The sequence below is a fragment of the Elephantulus edwardii genome, unplaced genomic scaffold (assembly GCF_000299155.1).
Source record: "Elephantulus edwardii isolate Elephantulus edwardi_28Jun2011 unplaced genomic scaffold, EleEdw1.0 scaffold00304, whole genome shotgun sequence".
Lineage (NCBI taxonomy): Eukaryota > Metazoa > Chordata > Mammalia > Macroscelidea > Macroscelididae > Elephantulus > Elephantulus edwardii.
In genome coordinates this window covers 689,150-716,550 of record NW_006400054.1, presented here as the reverse complement: position 1 = coordinate 716,550, position 27,401 = coordinate 689,150, and the positions used below count along the sequence as shown (strand labels likewise).

The window sequence follows — 27,401 nt, the reverse complement described above, 5'->3', positions numbered from 1 at the left end:
GGAACTGAGCTCAGCTCCATAGCTGCACAGACAGACAGCAGCTGGTCAGATGGCAGCCAGCCTGGGAGATGACAGGCAGTACCATGAGGAGCAGGTGCCTGTAACATCTCCATTTGAGGTCAAGAGAGTGAGACATGCCCAGGGATATCGTTCACCAAACACAAAGGGAAAAGAAGGATAAAAAAGGAAAGAGGAAACACAAGGATAGACTAGGATGAGCACGGTCCCATTACAGGGATTTTAATCCATGTCACGAAGCAAAATGTATAGCAATTGTTGAACAGAAAATCACACTGTTCTGCAAATATTCACCAAAATAATAATAAAAAGTGTGTGGTGCTTTATTTATTATTATTTTTAAAGTAGAGTTCGCGAGTGGGAGGGCATGTAATACACTCCAAGAAAACTGGGACATGCCCTGGGATTACGACATCACCAGCTAACAAGGACAAAGGGTGTCTGCATGGGTGGGATGGAGAAGGCCAAGTGGGTCTCTCACACCTGCCTCAGTCCTGGAAAAAGAACAATGCTGAGAAGTCTCCAAGTTCAGAACAGACAAGTGTAACTAAGTATCTCACGCCTGTCAAGTCGCTCCAAAGGCAAACATGCAAGATCGTAGGTTAAAAATGGCACAGCATGCAGGGCAGCACCCGTGAGAATCAAACAGCCTGGGCGGCTGTGAACTGTACCCTGCGCTCCTACCGGAGAACGGACACAGCCAGGTTCTCAAAGACCAGACCTCGAGCAGTGGGGAGAGCCGTATTTGCCACAGGAGTCTTAAACCAGCCCAGCTCTACCCTCCACACAAGGGTAGGAGGCAGATGCTTTGTGAGAAGTCCAGAATCTGAACTCTTCTTTGAATGTGTTTATAAGACTGAAATGATCCAGAGAGGAATGCAACCAAGAACTCTACAGGACAAGTGGTGAGAGACAGCAGAAGCAAGGAGCCACCCTCACAGGGAAGACAATTTTAATGGGGAACAGGACTGGTCTTTCGTGAGAGCTGCCTTCTAGCATCACAATTAATAGTGTATAAAAACAAACAGCAAACTTAAAATCTGCAATTTGTACATCTTAATGTGCTCATCTTTCCCCCCTTGATGCTGAAGGTTTCTTTCAGAATGGAAATCTATCCTTAGGTCTAGCAATAACTCTCCTTTGATTTTAGATTATAGGCTCTTTTGGTAAATCTTCTCCATGTTAGGTGCCATTGAGTCAAAAACGACTCAAAGCTGACCTTCCAATGGGTCTCCAGAGGCTGTAAATCACACGAGAGGAGAGAGCCCATCTTTCGCCATCACACTAACTGGTGGATTTGAACCATGTGCCTCTGGGTTGGCAGTGCAACCCCATACTCAATAGGCCACTAGTTCCACTGACTGCATTTTCTAAACCAGTGACTCCTTGACACATGATGATGGACGTTGTGGGAAGCTTTTGTAAAAACAGATTCCTAAGGCTTGTCCCTGGACAATGTGGGTTCACCATGGACTTATATGCCTATTTGTGCTTTTAAACAAATTTCATCAGGTGATTGTGGAGACCAGCCAGGTTGGAAATCAAGAACTAAGAGATTTTGACCCAATGTAAGAGACAATGATGTGGGCCCTCCTGTGTCTCTGAGGTTGATGAGGCCGTTTCTGGCTGGTGGGAACTTGCTCAGCCTTGCTGAGTCAGCTCTGATTCAGTGCCTGTGTCCAACAGAGGGAAACCCTGCCTCGTCTGCTCCATCCTCACCTCCTCCACTGCCACCGTGCCAGCACACCTCATTGACGGTGGCATCTGAGGTCATGTTAGCCAGGGGCCTGTAAGCAATGTACTTAGAGCTCATGGTTTGCAGGAAAAAAGGAAATGTCATAAATAACAGCAAAACCATTTTTTAAAAAATGGAGACAGAAGCAGCAGAAGATGGGTATAGCCATGTGATGTGATTTAATTTCACTTAAGCTATTTATAGAATGAAACACTGTTTAAAAGCAGAGCTGGCATGCGATTTTTGAAACAATGGTTTGCAATGCTAGTGAGCAGTATTTCAGTGTTACTGCTTCCTGAATTATTAATTTCATTTATTATACTCTTCTGCAAGGATTTACAGTTAAGTATCAGAGCACAGCTAAGTAATACCAGAAAATAACAAGTATGACAGAGGGTTTGCTGCCAGGCTAATAAAGGAAAGAAACTGTCAGTGTTTCCCTTATATATTTAAGGAGTGTATTTCTAGGAAGACATTCTTCCAACACAAAAACAGATGCTTTTTTACAAAAACAGGCTGCCAAAATCCAGGGAAATCTTTCCAAGCTTACTAAATGCCAGGTGAAGGACATGAGCCATGTCGGAGCTATGTCTAGGGAGACATGCTGAGCAGGTCCCACCAAACTACAAAGAACACACCAAGTCAGCGGATGAGAAGGACCAGCTCTGGACACTAGTTGGGTCAAAGGAAGTGACACAAAAGCCTGTGCCTTTCTGAAAAGGTAAATGTTCTGTCGTGACAAAAAGCTCAAGCCCTTGATGGACCTTCTCCCCTACCTGTCCCTGTTCCTGCCCTGGCTGCCCATGCTGTTGGCTGACACCGATGGCTGTCCCCTGCTCCTTGTCTCTGTGTTCATAATCAGCCCATGCCACAAGCCAGTTCCTACAGCACCGGGCACGCTCTGACTTTACAGCATGGACAGCCCACTGTCAGGTGTGTGCAGGTCTCCCTGCCATCCTTCTCCACTGAAGGATGGGCAGTCTGCTGTCACATGTTTGCAGGTGTCCTTGCTGCCCATCTTCATTGGAAGGCCAGTGGTCAGTCCACTGTCAGGTGTACATGGCTGTTCCTGCTGTCTACCTTCACAAGACTACGCAGGTGGTCAGTCTGCTTCTGCTGACACCCATCTATATGGTGAGTGGTCGTGAAGTCTTGTCTTGACACAGGCTGAACTCTTACATGCCTGGTCAGGTGTCCACCAGGTCATGAAGCAATTCACCCCTAACAACACACACGAGCGCCTGACAACTGAAGCAGCCCAACATGGCTGAGTGAGAAATCTGCATTTCTTCTACTTCCACTCCATGATTTCAGATACAAAAACCTCATACACACAGAATATTTAACAGCCTGGAAGCCTTGATTTAAGACGGGCAATTCCAATGTCTATATGAGTTCTTGATCCTCCGGGTGTAGAGCTGGCCCTGCTAGGTTATGAAGGACACAGCAGGTCAGTGGATGTGAAGGGCCACTGGACACTAGCTCAAGCAAATGAAGTGACAAAGAAGCCTGTGCTTTTCTGAAAAAGTAAAAGCTCTCTCATTACAAAAAGCTTAATCAGGTTTGAGGGAAAAAGCTGCCTTTTATGGTGGTCAGTGAAGTCAGCAGAAAGGATATCTCTCCAGTGGGCGGTGAGGAACCTCTGCGGAGCTTTCATCCTGTAGCTCATTTCTCTCCAGGTCTGCTGGGTTTGCATTTCTATTTGACTGTAAAGGCTCTTTACATGATAAGGACACCTGGCTTCTCCATTGCTTCTGTCTCTTATCAGGAGTGTGAGATCATCCGTTGGCTGTGTGGACAGTTCCTCCTGTGAATGTGGCCTTCTTGCCTCATGAACTGAGTGCCAGTTCTGCAGCACCTGCACCCAACAGCTGCATCCTGAGGCCTGGCCTTTCTGCTCTCCAGTCGCTTAATCCTGAGGGTTGGTCTTCTTCCTTTCCACGGTTTCATCCTGAGGACTGGCCTTTCTGCAATCTAGCAGTTTCGTCTGAGGCCTGGCTTTCCTGCTTGCCAGGTGCTCTATCCCAAGGCCTGGCCTTCCTGCTCACCAGCTGCTCTATCCAGAGACTCAGCCTTTCTGTTCTCCAGCAGCTTCATCTGAGGCTTGGCCTTCCTATTCACCAGCAGCTCTATGCCGAGGTCTGGCCTTCCTGCTGTCCAGACCGCTTCATGTGCTCGTCTTTTGAGGATACACTCTGCTTTGTTTCCACTGCACTGGTTATGACCAGCAGGCCTGTGGCCATCCTGTGTTGTGCTAGTCACTGGTGCAACTTGTATACAGCATGTGATCACTATAGGTCTGTTACATCTGGTCATTCTTGGAATTGGAATATTTCATACTTGTCATAATGCTACTGACACTTAACAGGCTTCTCCTTATCAACTCCTCCAAATACACACATTACACTTGAGCTGATCCCATTCACAGTGACTCTGCCTGACAGAACAAAACAGCCACGGGCTCCCAGGACTGTCCTTTCTCCCATGGAGCAGCTGGGGCTTCTTACTGTTGACCTTTGAGATGGCTGCCCAAGGCCTGACCCAGCACACTAGTAGCCCTTGTGCCTTGTGACTGTGTGCTGGCTCCACAGTGCTGAGTGGACCGTTGGGACCTGTTTCCCTGGCGGGGCACCCACACCAACATGGCCCATAGGGAGGAGAAGACTGTTCTCCCTCCCAGAGGACTTCACCCAGTTAAATGTAATACAATTATGCATCTATTTCACATTTCTGCCAGGAGATGGAATTTGAGAGGAAGGAGAATCACTGTCTGTGAAAGGTGCATTCTTTGGAAAGACTAGATAAAAGACAAATTGCTTAAAAAAAAGTGTAGAACTGGAGAAATAATTATAAACGCCTTGGTGTAAGAAGATGAAAAATTCTGCTTCTGGGAGCTACGTGCACTTTAAAAAAATCAATTTGCCCTTTATCTGGTTTTTGCACAGGGCTCAGCATTCACAGCAATGGTCTGCCTGCTCATCGTGTGCTCGGGACACTCCTCTCCCCCGCCCTTCCTACTCTGTCAAGGCCATCTGTCTAAGGTGTCCCTCTCCATCAATGTTGAAGAGACCCCAGAAGACCTGGACTCCCTCCTTCTCAGTCTAGGCTCCAAGCACCAGCTCTGGGGCCTATCTGTCTAGTGTCCCTGTCCATCAATGTCAAAGATTCCCCAGAGGACTTGGACTTGCTTTCAGGTTGTCCTCAGTCTCCAGAGTGTGATGTCAAGGATACAGCCCCTTGTTCTGAGCTACAGCCCTGGCCACATGGCTGCCAACTGCCTACTACGGCCTTCTGGGCTCTAGCTCCACCCTGTAAGCTGACTCTGTGGCCAGCTCTCTTGCTTCCAGCTCCTCTCTGCAGGTATGCAGCCAGCCCATCAGTGAGGAGGAGACCCTGGAGGGCCCAGACTCCCTCCCCCTCAGCCTGAGCTCCAGACACCAGCCCTGAGGGCCATCTATCCAGAACATCCCTGTCCATCAATGTCAAAGAGATCCCAAAGATCATGGAATTCCCTCCCCCTCAGCTTGAGCTCCAGACACCAGCCTGGGGGCTTGTCCATCTAGGGAATCCCTGTCCATCAGTGGTGCAGAGACCCCAGAGGACTCAACTCCCTCCCCACCAGGCTGAGCTGCAGGCATACCCTGGGGATCGTCCTCTGTGACAGAAGCAGCTAAATGAGGAGGAGGAGGAGGAGGACTGCACGCCTCACTGCTCAGGCCTCCTCAGACATGCTGCATGACACCACCAGAAACCTTTCTTAGGAATGAGAAAGTGCCACTTACAACACCTGCCCTTAACCACTGCCTGTCCATTCTGAAGGACCTGTGGGACCAAAAAGTGTCAGGTGAACAGACAAGAAGCTGAGTGGACACCAAGATGGACACAGGGAGGGACCTCAGGGCTAAGGCTGATGAGATGATGAGAGTACATTTTGTTCTAGCAGATGTCCTCAGTCTCTCAACAGCCCTTCCTGGAGATGTCTGTCTTTCCAGGATGCCCAGACTAGTTTTTGGTAGGCAATGATCCTCATGTCAGTGCTCAGGGACCCCCACCAGCTTGCAAGTCCCACACTCAAGGAGTGAGGTCTGCACTGTTACTGACCGATGATCCTCATGATCTTGGCTGTGTCTGAGGCCACTGCGGCAGTCACTATGTCCGGCCATCTCATTTGGGGTGTTTTTTGCTGACCCAAAGTGACATTAAAGCAAGTATTATTAATTTATGCCTGGGACCACTTTGCCAGCACTGGTATTAGCTGGCTTAAGGGTGCTGAGAGCTCAGGGAAAGAGAAAATACTTCTGCATGCTTGTGTTTTGATGGCTACCCCATGTTGTGCCCACACCACACCCATGTGACTTCCCCATGCACCCATACCATACTCAAGTCATCTCATGCCATAACATGCCTCACCTGTGCCACAACCATGTCATCCCATACCACGCTGCCATCCTATCCTGCACTCATGCCACACCAATGGTGCACCACTACACAATACCTGCATCACCCCACATCATACCCATGTCACCATACCCCATGCCAAGTCCAGGCCATCCCATGTCCACTTCACACCACTCTAAGCTTATCATCCCATGTTGCACCCATATCAACTCACGCTGTGCCCACGTCATCCCACGTCACACCACACCCATGTCACCTCAATTCTAAATCACACCATGTCATGCTCACGCCACCACACAGCTCCCACATCATCCCACGTCCCACTCAAGTCACATCACACCATCCCAAGCTGTGATGGCTCATGTTGCACCCAAGTCATACCACGCCACACCATACTCTGCTGTCACACCATGTCTTACTCAAGTCACCCCACATTGCACCCATGTCACGTGACTCCATGCCCATGTCACCCTAGCCACATTCAAGTCAACTGTTCCCAAATTCAGGATGTGTTTATACCACTAGAGTCCACTCTTTGAGGCTTAAGACCCAAACGTATGCTTCAGATTTGTCAGGTAGGAACACGTGACAGTAGCAGCAGATAGTAACAGTCTAGTAGTCATAGGTTATTTTCATGGAAGATTTTGTTTTCAGAGGAAGGCACAGGTTTTTAACTAAATGGTTCACTGTGACTTTAGTTACCAGGAGTTTCAGTCATTTTTCAAGGATGTTTCCTTACTAGTCACTCACTTGAGCATTTTCCAAGTGCAAAGCTTCCACAATTTTTTTTAACAGTTTTGTACCATTATTTGATAATCAGCTATAGTTTTCACCCACATGGACAGTCTGTAGATTTTTCAAAGTGGTGACAGGCACATAGGTAACCAGTACATACAGCTTGTTTGGGGACTCTTCATCCTCAATAATTTTTTTGGACAACCGTACACGGATGCAGTATGGGACATTCCTTATTCCTTTGGCCCAGACAGCTTTGCTAAGCCTGAAGTCGATGTGAACATTTGGTGTTCCCATCTCTTTCATGGCAAATCTCTGGATCTCCTTGAGTGGCAAAGGAGTATTCTTCCTAAATCCCACTCCATGGATGCATTTGTGAATGTTGATGGTGTATATTTCTGGACCTTTCTTCTTCCTACTACCCTTCTTTGTGGGGGCCATAGTGCAGGGACCAGGCTGGAAAGTGCAAAGCCCACAATTTAAAATGTCATTAGCCTCCTCTGAAAGACCACCTTAATGGCCTCGCTGCTACTGACTCTGTACGAAGCCAGCTCTCTGAGGAGCACGGAGGTCTGCATTTAAGAAGACCTGAGAAGAAAGGAAAAACCTCTTTCTGACAAAGCCGGGAGTGGTGCAGCTTTAAGCACACTGATGGGTCTGAGGCGGAGCACAGACATTTGAGCGCTGGGCCAGCTGGGCAGCACCGGCTGACAGCACATTTATCCGCTGGTCTCTTGTGGGAGTCATGAGAGAATGCCGAGTGGAAAGCTAGGTCCAAGGCTTTCCTTCAAATTGGCTGAGGAAGTAACTGTGAAATGATCCATCCACTTCACAGCCTATATGCACAAAATTCATCAGGCCCAGACAATCAATCAGCCTCCATAACAATAAATCACTCCACTTAACAACACTCCTGTAACACAGGAGGACTTCCAACCAGGTGGAATACAGAACTGGCTTCAGCATCAACAGAAACCAAGCCAGGAACTCGTCTGTCCTATTGTTATGGTATTTCAATTAGCAACCTTCTTAATTTTGTTTTCTTTAAATTGTATCTACACAGTGTGAGAATGTGAAAGTTATGGGGAAAAAATGCAGAGAGGAAAAGAATGTACAATGCACAGGGCAACCTGTAGACGACCCCCTCAGCAACCTGTAGATGACCTCCTTTTCAGATCTCTATCTACCCCCAAGGGTGAGTTCTCAGTTCTCACCAAACAACCACCGCATGATCTAATGACAAAGAGGGGAACATCAGCCCAAAGCCCACCAAGGAACTGACATCTGACCCAGCTGTGACCATTTGTCAATAAGAGATTTCAAATGAGAGCTGGGACTCCAGGGCCTGCACCAGGACCTAGGCAATGGTCACTGTGTAGTGCCACCATCCCAACCTGCCTGCAGCCAACAGCCCAACCAGGGCTGCAGCCACTTTAGAGCAGCCACAGCAGCACACTCACCAGGGACTTAGACAGGTGGACATCAGAAGCACTTAGAATTCCCAAATGAAGACTGGCAGGAAAAGCCCAAAGAGGGGCCTTGAGCTGGGCTGCCTCCTGTGGCAGCTGCTCCCCTGAGGGCACCATGCTGGGGTCACCTGAGGCAGCCTGCAGTTGGGAGAGCTGCCATCCCTGCACTGCAGCTGAACTGAGCCTGTGGGCCTTCCAGTGACTCTGACCTGAGCCAGCACTATCCCAAGCAGAGCCACTGCATCGTGATCACTGAGGCACTCTCGTCAGGGACCTGACTGGACCCTGGCCTGTTGGCTGTGGCATTGGGCCCAGGCAGACAAGGTACCCTCATGTGCCAGCATTGTGCCAAGTAGATAGGCAGCCCCTGGCTGAGACTGTACAGAGCACACCTGGCCTCAGAAGGCCTAGGGTCGCTGTGCTGGCTGCAAGCCATTCAGAGGCTCTGGATAGGTCTGAGCCCCAATCTCCTGTCCCCCACCATCAACACAAACCAACCCCTAGCATGGGGCTGAGGGTACACAGAGCAAAGTCCCCACAGCTGAGGGCCCTGGTGGCGGGGACAGTCAGGTTGAGGAAGAGCAGGGAGAGGTGATGGAGGGATGGGCCGTGGGGAGCAGAAAGGATAGGTGGAGTGCGTCATGTGGTGGTGCTGCTGGACTGACCACACCACTCTCTCAAAACAGCTCCAAGCCACACACACACACAGAGCTCCATCTGCCCCAATGTCATGAGTGGTGGCAGTGCTCCTGGTTTGACCACGTCACTTTTCAGAATCAGCCCTGGTCCTTGCCATGTTAGTCAGCAGCTCTGCCTTTGGTTAAGGATTGGATTCCTGTGGACCTGGAAGGGCAGAGCTTCCAGCATGGCCCATCCCCACTGACGGCTGTGACAGAACCCTGACCCCTGCATGTCTGCTCGACACTCTGCGACCCCGTCTTCTAGAGAGCTCTGTGTGGTGGCTGGAGGGCCTGTTTTTCTGGACGTCCCAGCATTTCACTGACATGTAAACTGAACCTTTTGCATCAACATCATGGGCTTTTTGAGGACAATCTGGAATCCTGGTCTTCTATTAGGCAAGGCCATGTCCTTGTCTAATCTGGCTTTGCTGGCCCTGCTGCAGAGTATGGGTTTAAAACTAGGAGCCTCAGTCAGCTGGCCTCACCACAAAGCCTGCAGACACCCTAAAGCATCCCTGACAAGCACCCACCTCTGTCACTATAGGAACGGGCAGCAATGAGCTCCCAGCAGTGACTCTATTGAGGGAGCAGCAGGCTGTGCAATGGCAATAGGGAGCCCCTGCTACACTGTTAGAGCCCCAGTGCCCTGCCCAGCTTCCTGCTCGAGCCTTGGTGGTTCTGGCCCATCTCAGGCCTTTGGGGGAAGCAGGAAAGACATGGATTAGGGAAGACCTGTAGACTGGCCCCTCTGAACCTGCTTGCCCTCTGACTGTCCACATCCCTCAGTCTGTGAAATCACTGTGATGTGATGTGCCCTTGCTGAGCACAGGGACCTCTCCTCCTACAACCATGTGACCTGTACCTCATCTGTAAGGATGTGGGTGCCACATGAGCAGTCACAACGACTGTCCTCTCCTACAAAACCAAGTTTACTTGCCAGAAACTTAGTGGAAGGACCCAAAATGTCATTTAACATGTGCAAATCCAGTGCAGGCTTTGAGGGAGGAAGCAAGATAGACTGTGGGCAGTGGAAGTTAAGAGGGGAGTGAAATCTCATGGTAACCACAGAGCCCAGTGCTCACATGGAAGCACAGCACGGGCACTGTGCACTGCTCCCACAGAACTGCACACCATGGGCACCATGCACACGTGGATTAGTCACCCAGAACCGCACACCATGGGCACTATACACACGTGGATTATTCACCCAGAACCGCACACCCTGGGCACCATGCACACGTGGATTATTCACCCAGAACCACATGCCATGGGCACTGTGCACATGTAGACTGTTCACATGAAATCACATGCCATGGGAAGCACACCTATGTGGACTGTTCACCCAGAAGTGCACACCATGGGCACCATGCCCACACAGACTGTCAACACATAACTATACACCATGGGGAGACAATTCACTTAGAACAGCATGCCCTGGGCACCATGGACTAGTCACATTTAACCACTTCCAGCACAATCCACCTTAGAAGCGACGTGTATTGTCTAGCCCCAACTGAAGAAATTTGACCAGGAAGAAATGTAGCCTCATACCTGACCTGCTTTAACCTGTAAACACTCAGAGAAATCTGACTTGATGTAATCATTCAAAATAAGCCCCATGTCCTCACGTGCTTCCTGCAGAGGCAGAAAGCTGGTTCACACGATCTTTTTAAACCCTAAACAGAATTATTCAGTATGTAAGAATTCTATACCTGACCACCCACCACCACATACCAGTGCCCAAAGGAAACTCCAAGAATACAGCTCTCACCCAGTGGTGCCTGAGCAAAGAGCAGCATCATCCTGAAGCACAGACAAGTTTCCAACTAAGTGACAGAGACAACTGTCAGTCACATGACGTCAACTCCTGTGAAAAGGAGCATGCGTGGGGACATCCAGTGCCTTTGCAGAAAGTCCTTCGCTTGTGAAATAGTTAACCATCAAACAAAATGCAAAAGCTGATACTGAGACCAAGTCAAACATTTCTAGATTTTGGGACTAGAACTTCAAGATCTGTCTCCAACGAGTGATGTTTATGCAATTAAGAAACCATTACGGTGCATGCGTGTGGGAAGCCTGTTCCACTCCATCTTATACCCTGCAGACAAGACCAGGGTCTTATTGGTTCACCGTCTTCCCCTTTCTTCCTAACAGAACCTGGATGCTATGCTGGGGATGGTCTTTAGCACCCACTCTTGTCCTGTCCGGGGCTCCACTGGACAGGCTGTTCCCCACACACTATTCTACTCGAGAAAGAGAGCATCTCACCTGCCTGTGCCCCTGAGCTCCACGTCTAGGTGCAGCACAGCCACGGGAGAGAGCACCTTGCTTTCCTGAGCCCCATGTCTGGGGCAGCACAGCCATGGGAGAGAGCGTCCCACCTGCCTGAGCCCCACGTCTCGGTGCAGCCACAGGAGAGCGAGTCCCGCAGGCTTGAGCCCTGCATCTGGGGCAGCACAGCCACGGGAGAGAGCATCCCGCCTGCCTGAGCCCCACGTCTCGGGGCAGTGCAGCCATGGGAAAGAACATTCTGCCTGCCTGAGTCCCTGAGCCCCATATCTCGGGGCAACACTGTCACGGGAGAGGGCATCTTGCTGGCCTGAGCCCCACGTCTCGGCGCAGTGCAGCCACCGGTGGCTGTGTACTCACAGTCTGCCGTGTATTCCACCTGAGGGGGCTGTGCAGTGGTGCCCTCGGCCGCCTGGGAAGTGGGTGTGGAGCTGTCCGCCTGGGCTTTACGGACGAGTGCAGCAAGAGGGTGGTCAGGATCCACCACCTTCAAAGGCTGGAGACAGAAAAAGACACATTTTCATTATCTCATGCTGCAAAAAGGTCCACCTCAACTTTCCAACAGTAAGCATGCAATCCTCCCTCACACTTGGGAAGACTTGAGTATTTTGGTCTTAGTGTATGATTAGGTGGTGCAGTGGTTAAGTGTTTGGCTGCTAAGTGAAAAGCTGGCAGTCTGAACCTACCAGCTGCTCTGCAGGAGAAAGAGGAGGCAATCTGTGTGTGAGAAAATCAAAGCCTTAGAAACCCTACGGGGCTGTTTCCCTTTGTCTCATAGGCATCACAAGAGTCAGGACTGATTCAGTGGCAATGGGTTTATTATATGCTACTGAAAACACACAAACAAGGACACCCGCAGAGCCTCTAATTGTGGCTAAGGGACCCAAGCCATGGTTTTCTCGATTGCTTCCTATACATCTGAAAGCTAGACAATCAATATGGATGACAAAAGACTTGATCTGAGTATCCCATGGACTGCTAAAAGCACAAACTAATCTGCCTTGAAGTGCAACCAGAGTACTCCTCAGAGGCAAAGATGGTGAAACTACATCTCATATACTTTGGACATGCCAGGGCTGGCTGGTCCTTGGGAAAGGACACCATGCTGGAAAAGGCTAAGAATTAGAGAGAGGAAGACCCTCAAGAAGATGGATTGACACAGTGACTCTAACAATGAGTTTGAGAGGAAGCTGGCAAAGGATAGGGCAGGGTTCAGAAATGCTGTTCTGAGGATCACCATGAGTCCTAGTTCACTCGATGGCATCTAACACCACCACCACCACTCCAGCTGGAGGCCCTGACTGGCCGCAGTTAAGTACTCTAGCTGCTTGTGAGTGCCAGGGGAATGCAGACAAAGAAAAGGTACAATATCAGCAACAGCCTTACTTAAGGGGAGCCCATCAAGACAGCACTGATAGCATCTCCAAAGGCACTCTGAGCTGGAAAATCCATCCTTCCTGAAGGAACATCTGATTTTTAATCACAAGCAGCTGAGATTTATTAGGGATTGCTCCCTTGTGGGATGGCCCACTGCATGGCGGCAGGAAATGATAGAGGCAGAACCAGACAGACTCTACTTAAAATCATAGATAGATTGAGGGCATGTCACCAGAGGAGGAACTGAACCAAGGAAAGGGGTTTACTTGAAAATAAAACGACCTATGAGGGAGACAGTGTACCCTAAACAGCACATATTCTTGACACCTAAAAACTCCAGTTCTGTTCTGGTGACACATATGACAAAGCACTTTCAATCTTAAAACTACAACCTGCTTATGTGGAAACAGTATAAGAAAACAAAATAATTAACCAACTCTGCAAAACATCCCAAACTGTGACAGTGTAAGAAAACAAAAGTAATTTGCTTATGAGCTTTGTAATATGAGATGTGTAACAAGTAAAGGAAACAGAGTCTTTGCTATTAGATTGAAAAGTAACCCACAGTCCACCTCCTGATGACTCAGACACTGCAATTACAACAAGCAGGAAACAGCATGTTTGCTATTCTCTCAAAGAAATCTGCAGGCCTTCTGTAAGGGCATAAAAAGTAACAATTCAGTATTAGGATAAAAACCTTCATAAGCTCTTCAAGACGACTGCACTTTTTGGAAGCAAAGAGAGACGGATGCAGGTAATTATCATTTTCTTCATCATCGTCATCTTCATTGTCAGAGGTGATCCCCGATTCTGAAATCAAAAGGGAAAAATGCACAAAATCACTTTGGTAAAAACTTAAGGCATAGGCAAAGGCAGAGCTAATATACGGGCAATTATTCTTGGTTATCTGCCCAAAAAATACACCAGGGAAATATTCTCTATGCTATTGCTGCCAAAGTGAAGAAAAAAAGGGGGGAAAGGGTGAAACCCGGGCTGGCTGGAAGCGCTTTCTGGCACTGAACAGCCAGGAGGTGCTGAGGCCTGTCTAAAGCCCTGAGTGTGGGTTATTTTAGAAAAGAGGCAAACTCTTATTGACTTCTATGGAATTATACTGATTGATGATTTCAGAAGCAATAGAAATAGGAACTAAGAAAAAAAGGCAATAAATGAACTTAAGTAATAGGACATTTGCCATTAACACATACAACTCTGATTTTTAAAACACAGGTCAATTGAAGACAGCAAAATTCAATGGTACTTTACACATGTACACACACAGACATACAAGTAAGACTGTTGTCTCCAAACAAGTCAAGTGAAATGCTAACTGCACTGGCCTCAGTCCCTGGGTGGTACAGACATTAACATGCTTGCTGCTAATGGAAAACCTGGAGATTAGAGTTCATTTAGAGGTAACTTGGAAGAAAGGCCTAAAGGAATCAATTGTTAAAAACCCTCAGCTCCCATTAACACTGAGGCCAGAGGACCTAGATGATGCCCAGCTACCACTGCTGACCACTTCGGGTTGCATTTTTTTTTATGATTTTACTGGTTTATTCGCAAAATTAGAATACATTGTTTTGATGCAGTATCTTTCCCTTTTCCTTTACCCATCCCTCCCTACATCCATCAAACTGTACGACCCTGTGATTAAGTCTACCCCCCTTTACCCCACCCATTCCCCTCCCTGCCTTGGATCCTCGTACTCATTCTGCAATAATGGTCTTATACAGTACTTGTCTTTATGAGACTGAGTTAGTTCACTTAGCTCTTCAGTCCCTCCCAAATTAGGTAGTAATTTACCATTTTGAAAGGGATCACAACAGGAGGTCCTGGATAGAATGGAGAAAATGTGGAACAAAATGAAAAGTCAAAACAGACCAGGCTGACTGGTCTGATCAGGACTGGGGGAAGCTCTGGGACTGTGGCCCTGTGACATCATTCCAGGAAAGAAGAAGCAGAATTCATGTTGTGGCTTACTTATCTTTCAGCCAAACAACAGACAGGTTTATAAGGTGATCAGAAAAACTGAGGGTTACCCTCCTTAGAAAAACCATAAAGCTCAGAAGGCAGAAAGAATAAGAAAAGAGGAAAGAAAACAAGAAACACAGGGAAGGAATGGGAAGCATACTGTTCCAGGACTTGAATGGAAAACCTTTTCATTCTATACACATTCACCTGTATCATATGCACACACACTTGAAAATTTACTGGCTTTTGTGGAAGAAGTGTAAACACAGGCACTGCTAAAATGCAAAATTTCCCAGACTTAGGGTCTGTTTCGACTGTGTAGACATTTACATGGCTGCTTTGGGGTCCTTCGGTGTCTGCAGGATGGAGAGTACTGCAGAAGCAGCCCAGGAGCTGTGAGCCTCTGCAATCTGTCTCTCTGAAGTCAACAGCCAGTCTGAGAGGAGAAGACTGTCTCAGGCTGAAGGGTTGTGCTACAGCATCGGTGTCCCTGTCAACATAGAGTGAATGCCCTCTCTGTGTTCTTAGAGGGTCTATGAATGTGATCATGATAGAGTGACCCACCCGGTCTGCCCTACTGCCAGTATTCCACAAACACCCTGAAGCCCTCTCCTCAAGGATATAGGCCCCAAGGCAGGAAGGACAGTATCAAAGGACTAGTGGAAATGAGAATGACAGAAAGGAAGCAGGAAAAATGTGATTACATAATCCATCATAAAGTGTGAGTATCATAATTAATGTTATAAAATGAAACATAAAGATTCCACCAATGTATTTTCAAGCTGACCTATTTAAGAAGGAACATCTGTATGCTTTTTTTACTGACTTCTTTCCTCTTCACTTCTTTCTTTGGCCAGCACAATGTAGTGTGTGTACACACACACACACACACACTCTCTCTCTCTCTCTCTCTCTCTGGACATAACAGGCTGTCCACTTACTTTTTTTCTCCTCACTTTTGCTCTCAGCCGGCACGGTGTAACGGCCATCTTTCATGGCTTTCTGGATGAGCTTGTAGTAGGGGTTGAGGTAGTGATCAAAGCTCAGGAAGTCAAACTGTGAGTTCCGGGCCTGCTTGGCCTTCAGCATGATTTCAAACTGGGCACCCTGCTTGCACACGAAGTTGGCTGTGCGCTCGATTATGGCGTGCATTTTGGCCGTTGGTGGCTGCAAGAGAACACACATTCTTGTTACTCACCACCCTCCCTCACTGGCCCCAGGACTCTCCAGGTATTATGGCCATTTATGGAAAACAAGACTCATGCCTACAGGAAATACCCAGAGCAGACTGTCCTGGTCCCTCTGCATTGCCTAGTCAAGGACCAGCCTGCATTTTGCCAGCATGCTTCAGGAGAATATTTCCCTGACTGAGGGCCCTCCCAACAGCACTGATGGGGCGAGCCCCCTACCCCCCACAGCAGTCATGCCATAAGGGGCTCAACAGACTGCAGGCTTTGTACATGAGTAGTGGAGCCTGTGAGAGCCTGGACATGACGGACTGCTGTGGCCTTCCAGGCACCCCCTGACAGTTTTCCACCACATGTGGGTCCAGCTCTCATGAATTTTCTTGGGAGGAGGACGCGGGTTCCAGCAGTCCCTGCCAGGTCTCTAAGAATCCTCCTTGCCTGTTTCTTCTGGGACATTACAGCCAGTGGCTCCCTGACATACCAAGCTTCAGCCACAAAGAAAGCTATACACTCATATTGTCTTTGCTCCTGCCTCTGAGCTCTCTGACAGCAAAATGTGTGTCCTGGGTCCAACCGGGCATGGCCTTTGTCCCTGCTGAAAACCAAACCCATAACCATCAAGTCATCTGACTCTCCACTGGATTTCTGAGGCTGTCACATTTTACAGGAGGGGACTGCCCACCTATCCTCCTCAGAGCAGCAGGGAATCCATACCACTGGCCTTTGGTTGACAGCCAACAGGTTACATGTGACCAGTGGGGCTTTCTTCCTGGTCTCACAGTGACTTGAGAGACCACAGGTTGGGGCACATTGTTCTGGCTCACACACATCTGACACTCACATCAGAACCTGAGGTGAAGAGCACTGGGTTGTGTTTATGACAGTCAGTCATGACCACTTCAAAACAAGAGTCCTCAAAAGGACATTCCTATATCCAAATGGGCTTGCCCTACCAGCCAGGCCAACTGGTCATCCAGAAGGCCTGCACTGTAAACTGTCAGGATATGCTCCTCACTCAGGGGTTCAAATGCAGCACAGGAAAGTCTATAGATGATCACAAATAAAGCACTGATGAACATACCCCACAGTCTGCAAACAGCAAATGGAAGCCAGTGATGGGGTGCAGGAAAAGCCATTTTTGCTCTCTACAGTCCCTACACCTGAGATAAACTGTTTCTACTCGTGGAATAAAAATCACGATCACTCCTAACAGAAAATATCTTTTAAAGCTAAGGAACACACCTACGAGACTTGGTAGCATGCTTACTGAGTGCTTCATTGATCAAGGCTGAGGCTCCCTAGGATAGAGGAGGCCCCCTGTGCCTTTAAAGGTCACAGCCTTGGAAAGCCCTGGGCAGCTCTGCTCTGGCCCACGGGGTCTCTTGAGAGGGAACTGGCTGGACAGCCACCATGTATGCTAAATATAAATATACGCACATACCATTGCAAGGTCTGACTGAGAATAAGGACATTTTTTTCTTGCTTTTAAATCTAATGGGGAAGTCAGGATTTTTTCCCCGTTTTTAACTCCTTACTCTCACATAATAGTTTCAGAAATTTTATAAAAAGTTCCTCATATATAAGAAGTTCAGTTTGATGCCTTAAAGTCCCTGCTCTCTTTATCCACTGTCCAGCCCACCCAGCTGTCCACATCAAACCCCTTTCCTACCAAAGTAGGGACGGGACACTTCAGGTCTACTCAGTCCATAGGTCTCATCTAGAAAACATGAAGCAGGACTTGAGCTCTTGTGTCCTTCTTTAGCACAGGCATTGCCATGTATAAGTAATGAACTATAACACACACAAGCCCCAATAATTCTAAAAGATGACTACTGCAACACTGACACTTTCTAAAGGGGAAAAATTTCATGCAAACCAGTGACTCAATTAAGCTCTGCAATACGGTTTTCTCATAATCAAAACAAAACTTCCTATTCAAGAGGTATATATTTAGAAAAATCTTAGAAGGAATTCTTTAATGATAAGAGGCCAACATTACTACACTTTGAGGTTTACTTTATATTTCAATCCAAAAATAGACACAATTCCACACTGTCCATTTCAAAGAAATGGGTCAACCTTACTAGTGGGAAGAGAGCTGCTGTGGTTTTAAAAGCTTAATTCTAAAGCTCTACTACAGAGAATACTAGCATTTCTAGAACAAGCTGGAGTACTGTAGGTACCAGTACCAAAATACACAAACAAAAGCCTATGGACATCATCAGATGTTCGTCTTGATCATAGTAGAAAGCTTGGTGGTTGGTAGTAGACATAGGTGAAGGCAGATGTTCTGCAGCAGTTCCTCAGAAAACAAAGACAATGTCACCTGTACAGGTACAGGCTATACAACACCCCTTCAGACATGGTTCACTGCATGTGTGTCGGGGGGGGGGGGGAAGGGGGGGGCTCCCAAGTCGGTAGCTAGCTGCACACCCTCTGCCAGCTACCCACAAGTCAGTGCTAGTGAGAAGATGCTGGGCCATGGACACTCTAGTACAGCTCTGCTCTATCCCCTTTGGCTTTCAAAGGACTTCCAATTCTAATAGGTTCCTTATTTGCTCTGAGTGCTGCAGGCCAGATTGAGTCCTCTCCAGGCTCTGAGCACTACAAAGAGCCAGAGCACTACAGACTAGGACCGGATACAGTGTATTACACACATACAGAATATATGCCCTACAGACTAGGATCTGATACAATGTATCAGACACACTACAACATGAAATGCACATGAGAATCTGATACTGTATAACATACATGCATTGCACACAAGGATCTCATAGTGTATCACACACATATAGAACATGTGGCACTATAGATAAGGATCTGATACAGTGTATCATCAGACACACAGACCACTGAGCACTACAGATAAAGAGCCCTGGCAGGGCAGTGGGTAACAGGATGCCAACTAACTAAAAGATTAGCAGTTTGAGCCCACAAGCAGTTGAATGGTAGAATGTGAGGCAGTTTCTCTTGTCACAGTTTCCAGCTCAGAAATCTAATGGATGGTCACCATGAGATGGACGCAACTCAATGGCAGTGAGGTTTTAAAAAAACAAACAGAGGGGAGCTCTGGTGGCCTAGTGGCAAGAAACTACACTGCAATCCCAGAGGAACATGGTTCGAATCCACCAGACGCTCTGCCGGAGAAGGAGGCGCAATATCCTCCTGTACCAGTCAGATCTGATTTGACGGTATACGCACACAAAATAATAATAAAAAACAAAACAAAACAAAAAAACTGCTTCTTATAATATTCAAAACCTACGAAGACATGAAATTAAAAAAAAAAAACCAACAAACAGAAAAATGTGATGTCTGCATAACATCCAGACTATATAATGTCCTAAGCAAGGCATACCTGTATCAGTAAGGAAAAATGAGGCAGTTAGAGTGGGCAATACAGCTGGATAAGGAAGGAATGAGGGCAGTGAGGAGTGAGGAAGCCTCAAGTGGATTTATCTGCTGTGGCTCTTGCACCTTGTATTTAAGCTGACATCACTGCTCCTCAGCACCCTGAAGAAGTCCTTCATGCCTGGATAGGTGGAAAGTCAGTGAAAGAAAGGAAGGACTAGATGGACTGACACAGAAACTGCAGCAACAGGTCCAAGTACTGGAGATGATGAGGATGGTGCAAGACAACAGGTCAAGGTTCAGATCTGTTGTTCATAAGGGTAACTATGAGTTGTACCTGACTCGACAGCAATTAACAACAACAACAACTGTACGTTCAGCGGTCCTCCATATAGGGTGCATACAGGAAGAATACTGTACCCTGCTTCTATGGTATATACCTGCAGGTTAATTAGGACTGTGTTGAGAAAAAAAAACACCAAACAAACACACCACTACAAAAACCTTTATGCTGAGGGTGACCAACCGCCTACATGCATCAATGCAGCAACACTTAACATTTCCCAACAGACACATTAAAACACCCTACGAGACACAAAGCCAAGGTGGTATCATCCTGCCAACCACTGATTAGCCTACTTCTTGACTAACTGCAATCTCAGTTTCATCACCTGTGTAATGGGGACAGTAACAATAGCCACTTCAGAGGGTTCCCTAGCATGATGCAAACATGCTGGGCCAGCTTGGTGGGTGCAGTAAGCCCTCAGCAATGCTCAGAGCAGACAACCAGTGGCATGACCACAAGTCCTGGTCTGGGTTCTGATGTCCAATATTACTTCAACCTGATGGGATTGAGTGGTACCAGTAAGAGAGGTAAGCGCCCCTCAGCACAAAGATCAAGAGTCTGTCCTGTCCTACATGCCACAGGGACCTCATCAAGACAAAGGAAGAAAAACCAAGCATATTCCAAATGCCCACAAATATCACCCTAGATGAAGTTAGGCAGAAAGCAAAAGTGCTTGGAAGGGTTTTATGTCAGTTTCCCCAACTGCTGAAGCTTGGGGCTGGCTCTGCCGTACCACACTGGAAAGGCACTCAACTCAAATTCCTGACCCTCAAGTCAGTTTAATTTGCTATAACTTCTGCATTTTTAGAAGTAAGCAGGCAGGTGTGATGGTATTATGCATCTGTACCATTCAACACCTGACAGAAGCAAGCACAGCAGAAAGCATGGTGTTCAGGCAGCAGGCACACCTACCAGTTCAACGTCAGGCGGGACATTCAATCCTATAGGGGCAACGAATGGCTCTTCATTTTCCTCTATACTTTCAGCCTCGTTTTTCTCTGTGTAAAAAGAAAATACAAAACATCTCAGTATAGCAACAAGAAAAGGATGGCTTGCTCACAAGACGTAATAGCTGAGGGCAGAGTGACTGACGCTGCCCAGCCCTCTGTCTTCCTATCATTATGTCCACAAGCACTTTCTGGCCCATCTCAATCATCCCGAGAGTGGCACATGCCTGGGGTCAAGTGGTGGTGAGCTTCCCATGCCTCCTCCCACTATCTCTGGGCTCTCCCTGCCCTCAGACTGTTTCCTTGCTGTGGAAGTACAGACCTCATCAACCTCAGGGCTGCTGAGGTGCCAGCGAGGGAACTGGAGGCATGCTTCTATTGTCAACTGGATGCCCAGCAGGCACTGAATACATGTTCATTTCCTGTTCTATTTTTATTAATGTGTGCTTGTAATTTGCAGCACGGAGGTCGCCTTCCACATTATTCCTGTAGGGACTTCTGGCATCAGGGATAATAAGGTGCTCCATTACCAGATGACGACTGTGAAGTGCCTAGGCATGAGGCAAGACTTCTATGCCCAAGCCAGTCACCTCTCTTTCAAGCCATCAGAAGGTTCTGTTCTGTTTCTACTTCCTCACTAATGGTTCATCCAACAAACATTTGCCTACACCATGCTAGAGGGGGGTACCGCACACTGTGACTGTCTAAATCGCCACTGTGTTGGAGGAGTACCACACACTGTGACAGTCAAAATTTACACCATGCTAGAGGGGGTTCTGCACACTGTACAGCCACAGTGTTAGAGCAGGTACCACACACCATAACTGTCTAAATCTACACCATGCTAGAGGGGGTACCACAAACTGTGACTGTCAAAATCTACACCATGCTAGTGGGGATACTGCACACTGTACAGTCACATAGGGTTGGAGCAAGTACCATACACCATGACTGTCTAAATCTACACTGTGCTAGAGGGAGTACCACACACTGTGACTGTCTAAACATACACCATACAAGAGGGCATACTGCACACTGTAATCATCTAAATCTACACCATGCTAGAGGAGGTACGAGTGTCTAAATACACACTGTGACTGCCTAATTCCGAGGTACCAAATACAACCCAGTAACTCAGATGGTTACCAGTTTAAAAGAATCCTGGGAAATACGTAAAAATACAACTTACACAAGCTAACGTTTTACTGAGGTTTGTATGTTAAAAAGATGGCATTAAATAACAATGCCTCACTGAAATAACTAACTATGCTTTTTAGCGCTTTGGGTGACAAACTGATCTGTACTGCAGACACATGCATTCATGAAGCTGTATGTTTGCCTGTGGGTATAAATGTCTTTGTCTACACATGTGACACTTTATTTCTATCAGTGCAAGTTAAAAGGGAGCTCTCATGGCTGAGTGGTAAGGAGTTGTGTTACCAACGCAAAGGGTTCGAATCTACCAGCTGCTCTGCAGAAGAAAGTCGAGCAGTCTCTGCCAGTGTGATTTACAGCCTCCACAAACCTGCTGGAGCATCAGCTATGGGTCAGTTCTAAGTCAGTGGCAATGAGTTTGAATTTGTTTGAGAGCAAGTTAAACATAAAAGTTTCACATAGGCCTACCTTCCATTTAAACAACAGGCATATAAGGCAAACTTCTGACAACATGGATAAACAGAAAAGAAATTTAGTTGTGTATCTGTTTCTTTTCATAGAAACACTGTATGCATATTTAAAGCAGAAATTATGTAGATAAAAGGCAAGACAAGAGACCCTGAACTATTCAGCATCCTGAAAGAATAACAGAATGAGAGCTCAGCACAGGGCACAAGAGAATTGGATGCCTAAGGAGGCTGCAGATCAGGGAAAACACCACGTATACATAACAATACGGTGACTTTTAGACTTCAAGAGACCGTTTGTAGTGCATCAGAACACAGTGAGTGTGATAGCTCAAAAGTCTACACAAATTGTGTGGTCACAATATATAGTTAAATTTATACTGAAACATCTCTTTAAAAGCTCAGAGAGTATATGAGATGTTACTGCATGTAGAAGGGTCACTTCTTTTGCCCACAAAGTACTGAACAGGATCAAGAGAAGGAAAAGAAGGATGTGGTGGCTTAGTGATTGGGATTTATTTGGCCAACACAATGGTATGCCATTCAAATCCACCAGCTAGCTCTCTGTGCGAGAAAGATGAGCAATCTACTCTCGTGTGATTAACTGCCTCAGAGACCCACTGGACCGTCAGTTATGGGTTGATTCCAACTGGATGGTACACAACAACAACATGGGGGCAAGGGGAGATCCCTGTTGTGTCTGCATGCCTACAGGGCACACACTGCTGTGTGAAACATTGCATCAGTGGCAGAGGGATGTGCACACACAGCTTAGTAGGAAGGGATGGCAACACTGGATGTGCGACCAGGAGGGGCCAGTCTGGAGGAGGACATTATGCTTGATAGAGGGTCAATGGAAAAAAAGGGGAAGATCCTCAGCAAGAAGGACTGACACAGTGCGCACCACAAGTGGCCCTCACACAGCAATGAGTGTGAGGGTGGCACAGGACTGGGCAGGGTTTCATTCTGTTTTCCTGGGGAGGCTACGAATCAGAACTGATCTGACATCACCTAACAACAAAACAACATTAACGTAGCCCAGCAAATCCCTACTCTTTCAAGAGCCCTCATGGGGACCACCGAAAAGACAAATTCCAACACATGCACTATAAGGTAAAAACAAAGCAGCCAGAATGATTAATTTTCCATCGAAGAACGAAGAAGAAGGCCACTCCACCCAACACAGATGAGAGAGAGGTGGAAGTAATGACTCACAGTGACCTCCCACTGCATCTCCAGGCTGCAGATCTTCACCGGAGGAAACCCCCATCCTTATCCCACAGGGGCTGCTATTCTAACTGCCAGCCTTTCAGTTAGCACCCTGAAGTCTACACTACAGCTTCAGGGCTCCTTTCCCTAATACGGGGCTCTGACCCCCACAAGGAGGGACACCACTCTCGTCCTCCAACAGGGTTCGATAGCTTTGTGGGTCCATGATGTGTCCTGAGGACTTGACCTGGCCCTTCAGGGTGCTGTACACAGCTGGCCAGCCCACCTGCTTACCTCTCTGTTTGGACGGCTCTTCTTCCTCTGTGGGTTCTGAGGGGTCATAGTATTCACTGGCATAACTGAACCCCACTGCATGATAGCTCCCATCCTCGGCCAGAGCTTCCCTCAATCGCTTGTATTCTTCCTCTTGAACAAAAATGAGAATTTTATTAACAAAGACAGAAAATTACTGCAAAAACTTTTACACATCTCTAACGTTGTAGCTATCGGTAATGTATACAACACACTTTTTTTTTCCAACCTCTTTTTCTGAGGCAAAAGGTTTCTAAGAACAAACACTTTGTCTAGCAATGTGTACTTCTGCCAAGTACGTTTACCCAGACAGCAGAAAACAAGTCTTTTGTGAAAAGTTTCTTCCTGCTGAGAAAATTTTAGGGAGAAGAGCTGTATTTAAAGATGGTTACGGCAAAGACAAGAACATCAATTTTAATGGATACGATACTGTTAAGGAAGAACAGTTAAAGAGTTTGGTTTTTGTTTTTTCAAATCCCAGTCTGCCCTCAAAAGCTGGGACAATTCTCTGTGGCTCTATATATAAACTATCCTGAGGTCCTCTCAGATACGCAAAGACTCCTGTTTTTCCAATCCACTGGGTACTGTCAAGATAATATCAGAAAGAGTGAGTATAAAAAAATGAATGGGAGTAAATTTTTAAATACTTAAAAAATTTTTTTTAAAAGTTTGTGTCTTAAGGAAGTTTTTCTTGAGCAGTACCTTGCCTTGCCTCCTCCTCAAGCAAGTCCGTATGCAAGGCTAAATACCTCTCTTCATTACACAGGGCATCTATTCGTGCCTCCTCTTCCGACAGCTGGTAATCTCTGTTCCAGGTGGAATACTCAGCATCGTACTCAGAAAGGTCATACAGGTGACCACGCCCATCGTATCTGTAATATGAACAAACTGGTCAACCGGAAGAACTCCAAAGCCAAGTCTCTGTGTGGGTGGTCACTGACATATATACTTACCAATTAAAACAAAGAAGCAAAAATATTAACATAAACATAAATACTTCTCAGATTTACGCTTAATTTGGCTAGTCATAGCTCACCTAACTTTTAAAACTCAAGTTATCTTAACAAAGTCTACAGTCTTTTCTACAGAATAATCAAGTTTATAATTAAAGGGAAGCAATCCTTTAATACTAGCATAAGTGGTCTCCACTTCACTGGCCGATCTTACCGTTTAGGGTTTGAGTAACCACTCAATGCCACTTGCTAAAAAAATTTCATTCTTCTGAAAAGTCAAATATCATAGCTTAACATTCACACAAACCCGAATACATAAATACCTATCCGAACCAAACGGTCGAAATTTCCTCGCTTCTTTCTGCTACTCTCGAACTCTCAGGAGAGATCTTCACCAAAGAAACTTGCGTCCATTGGAGGTAAAATCTTGGCTAGGCTCGCCCCTAGCCACTTGGCTGAGGAAATAAGTTCTGGGTTATGTGATAGAGACACACATACATAGGAGCAGTAACATACACATGCAGTTTAAGGAGGCTCACTGCAACAGAGGAAAACCATTAGAAGATGCAGCATGAATATTTTCTTCTCAATTATTTATCCCCAGGAAGCAGCACACACAAAGACACATCCATGCTCCTCCTGCATGGACCAATAGGCACTTGAGCCAAATGATGCCTAAGAAAAGCACTTTTTTACTTTACTTTTCACATAAGAGTCAGCCAATATGCTACTTGCCAGCGTGCGGCTGCTGGATACACAAATCACTGAGATTTACTTAGCACACTCCAATCAAGGGCTGAGTAGCAAGTCCAAGACTGACCAAAGAAAGTTTGTCACATTACTAAATGCTAACTTTTGGCAATGGGGCCAAAATTAGAAATATTTAAGAGAGAACACAAGGGAGAAGGACCAAAGGAGATTTTTTTTCAAGTCACTTCATTTTATTTCATTTCTAAATTAATTTTATGTCAGTGTAAACCTCCTTAACTTACAAATGTCAAGAGTTATTGAAAGGTAGTTTACATGTACATGTGCAGGGTTTGCTCCCCACTGGTTTTGGAAGACTTAACTAAAACCGATACAGGACAGGGTGCGGGGAGAAGGAAGTCACACAAAGCTGTGGAATGAGTTCCACCCTCACCGCTCACCAAACTTGAACAAAGATCACAGGGAACCCTTTGGAAAAGCAAGTGCCCTGAGAACTGGGTCAGCAGCATTGAGCATGAACCCAAGTTTAAAGGTTCAGCGTGATTGGGTCGGGTATGGGAAGCGCCAGATCCGTATCTGACACCTAAGTGCCGCTTCCCAGAGTCCTTGCCCTCAAGCTCTAGGTCCACAAAGAAACAGAGGTGGACACCCGCCTGGGTGGTCATTCGCGTGGTCCACTCTGGCCAGCTCAGGGCATCATCCCTACAGTCAAGCCCCAGGACTTGGTAGAATCCAGTATTAATAATGGTCCCCAACCATGGGTTTCCTTCAGCTGGAGACTATGCCACAGTTTAGGGGCTGGGCTCCCCTAGATTTTCAATCTGGGCCCCAGGAGCAGTGTTGCCAAAGAGGCTAAAAAAATAAAAAAGAAATAAAATAAAAATAAAAATAAATCTCCCAGTGAGGAGGAGGAGGAGGGCTTGAAAAGGGGGTAGAGTGGGAAGGGGAGCAAACCGCCTACATCATGTAATGTCATCCTTTTCAAATCAGGCTGCTTCGGACTCTGCCCAGGAACCTCAACACCCCCCCAGGGGTGATTCGGGGGGGCGGGATTTGAAAAGGAGGGGTACGTATGTACCCCCAGCTCGGCCCTGCAGCTTCACCGAGACGGGAGGACGGGCCCTGACAGCACTGGCTCCCAGGCGTCAGCCCCGAGTCCACCAGCCTCCAGCTCAGGGGGGGTGTCACGTCGCCCACCACCACGGGGGTCGGGCAGCTCGTCCGATTCTGGCCGAGACGGGCGCGGAGGGCGGGAGAAGTTCCAGGCTAGGCTCGCAGGGTCCCCGGGGAGGTTTCTGACCACGGATCGGTCAGGGGAGGCCCGGGCAGCTCCTACCACCGCCGACTGGAAGCCAGGAATGGGGCCGGGGGGTCGCGGAGACGGCGGACGCGGCACGAGACTCCAGCCAGTGCCCCAGGGCGGGCTTCACCGTCCCCTTACCCCAGACCAGGAGGAAGCGGGGACCGAGAAGTGGGGGGGCTCCGGGAAACCCCTTCAGTCCAGGCATTCAAGTCAACATGAGACGAAATCAAGCGGAGGGTGGGGTGGAGGGAGGGGAGCAGCGACGGCTGGGGGCAGGCACCGACCTGTCGATGAGGATCTTGTGGTCCCCCATCCAGGGGATGAGATGCTGTCCCTGGTCCTGGGCCAGGGCCCGCTCGTCGTCCCGGAAGAGTTTGCAGGCATAGCCGAAAACCAGCAACTCCACTCGGTTTCCCCCACCGCCGGCAGCGCCGGGCCCGGCCTCCTCCTTCGCGCCGCTTTTCCTCTCAGATTTGGCGCGGCCTCCGCTCGCGCCGTACATGACAGCGTCCCCGGCTTCCAGGCTGACTCTTCGCCGTGCCGAAGTCCTCGATGTTTCAGCCTGGCCTAACCTCCCCCCTCAGTCAAACGCTCCGCATCCCGGCCCCAACCTCAAGACAGCCGCCATAGCGGGCAACAAAATGGCCGGAAAGCCACTTCCGGCGGGAGGAAGCGCGCACATCCCGTGAGGGTTCGGCAGATTCGTCACCTCACGGGTGGGATGCAAGCACCAGAAAATAATATAGCTCAGTTTTCAGCATTTAGGAACTTTCTGTATGTCAGAGGAT

General features: G+C 47.6%; 1 protein-coding gene across 1 annotated transcript in view; it reads right to left on the bottom strand.

Moving 5' to 3' along the window:
- Positions 1–27,115, bottom strand: part of SFSWAP (splicing factor, suppressor of white-apricot homolog (Drosophila)) — a 72,813-nt gene extending 45,698 nt beyond the window's left edge. Inside the window, exons 1-7 of the mRNA XM_006900973.1 lie at positions 26,898–27,115; positions 24,352–24,521; positions 23,632–23,763; positions 20,472–20,557; positions 15,614–15,839; positions 13,399–13,511; positions 11,685–11,820 (exon numbers count right to left, since the gene is read on the bottom strand). Coding sequence (XP_006901035.1) covers positions 11,685–11,820; positions 13,399–13,511; positions 15,614–15,839; positions 20,472–20,557; positions 23,632–23,763; positions 24,352–24,521; positions 26,898–27,115 — 1,081 coding nt within the window. The remainder of the gene's footprint in view (positions 1–11,684; positions 11,821–13,398; positions 13,512–15,613; positions 15,840–20,471; positions 20,558–23,631; positions 23,764–24,351; positions 24,522–26,897) is intronic.
- Positions 27,116–27,401: the final 286 nt, after the last annotated feature.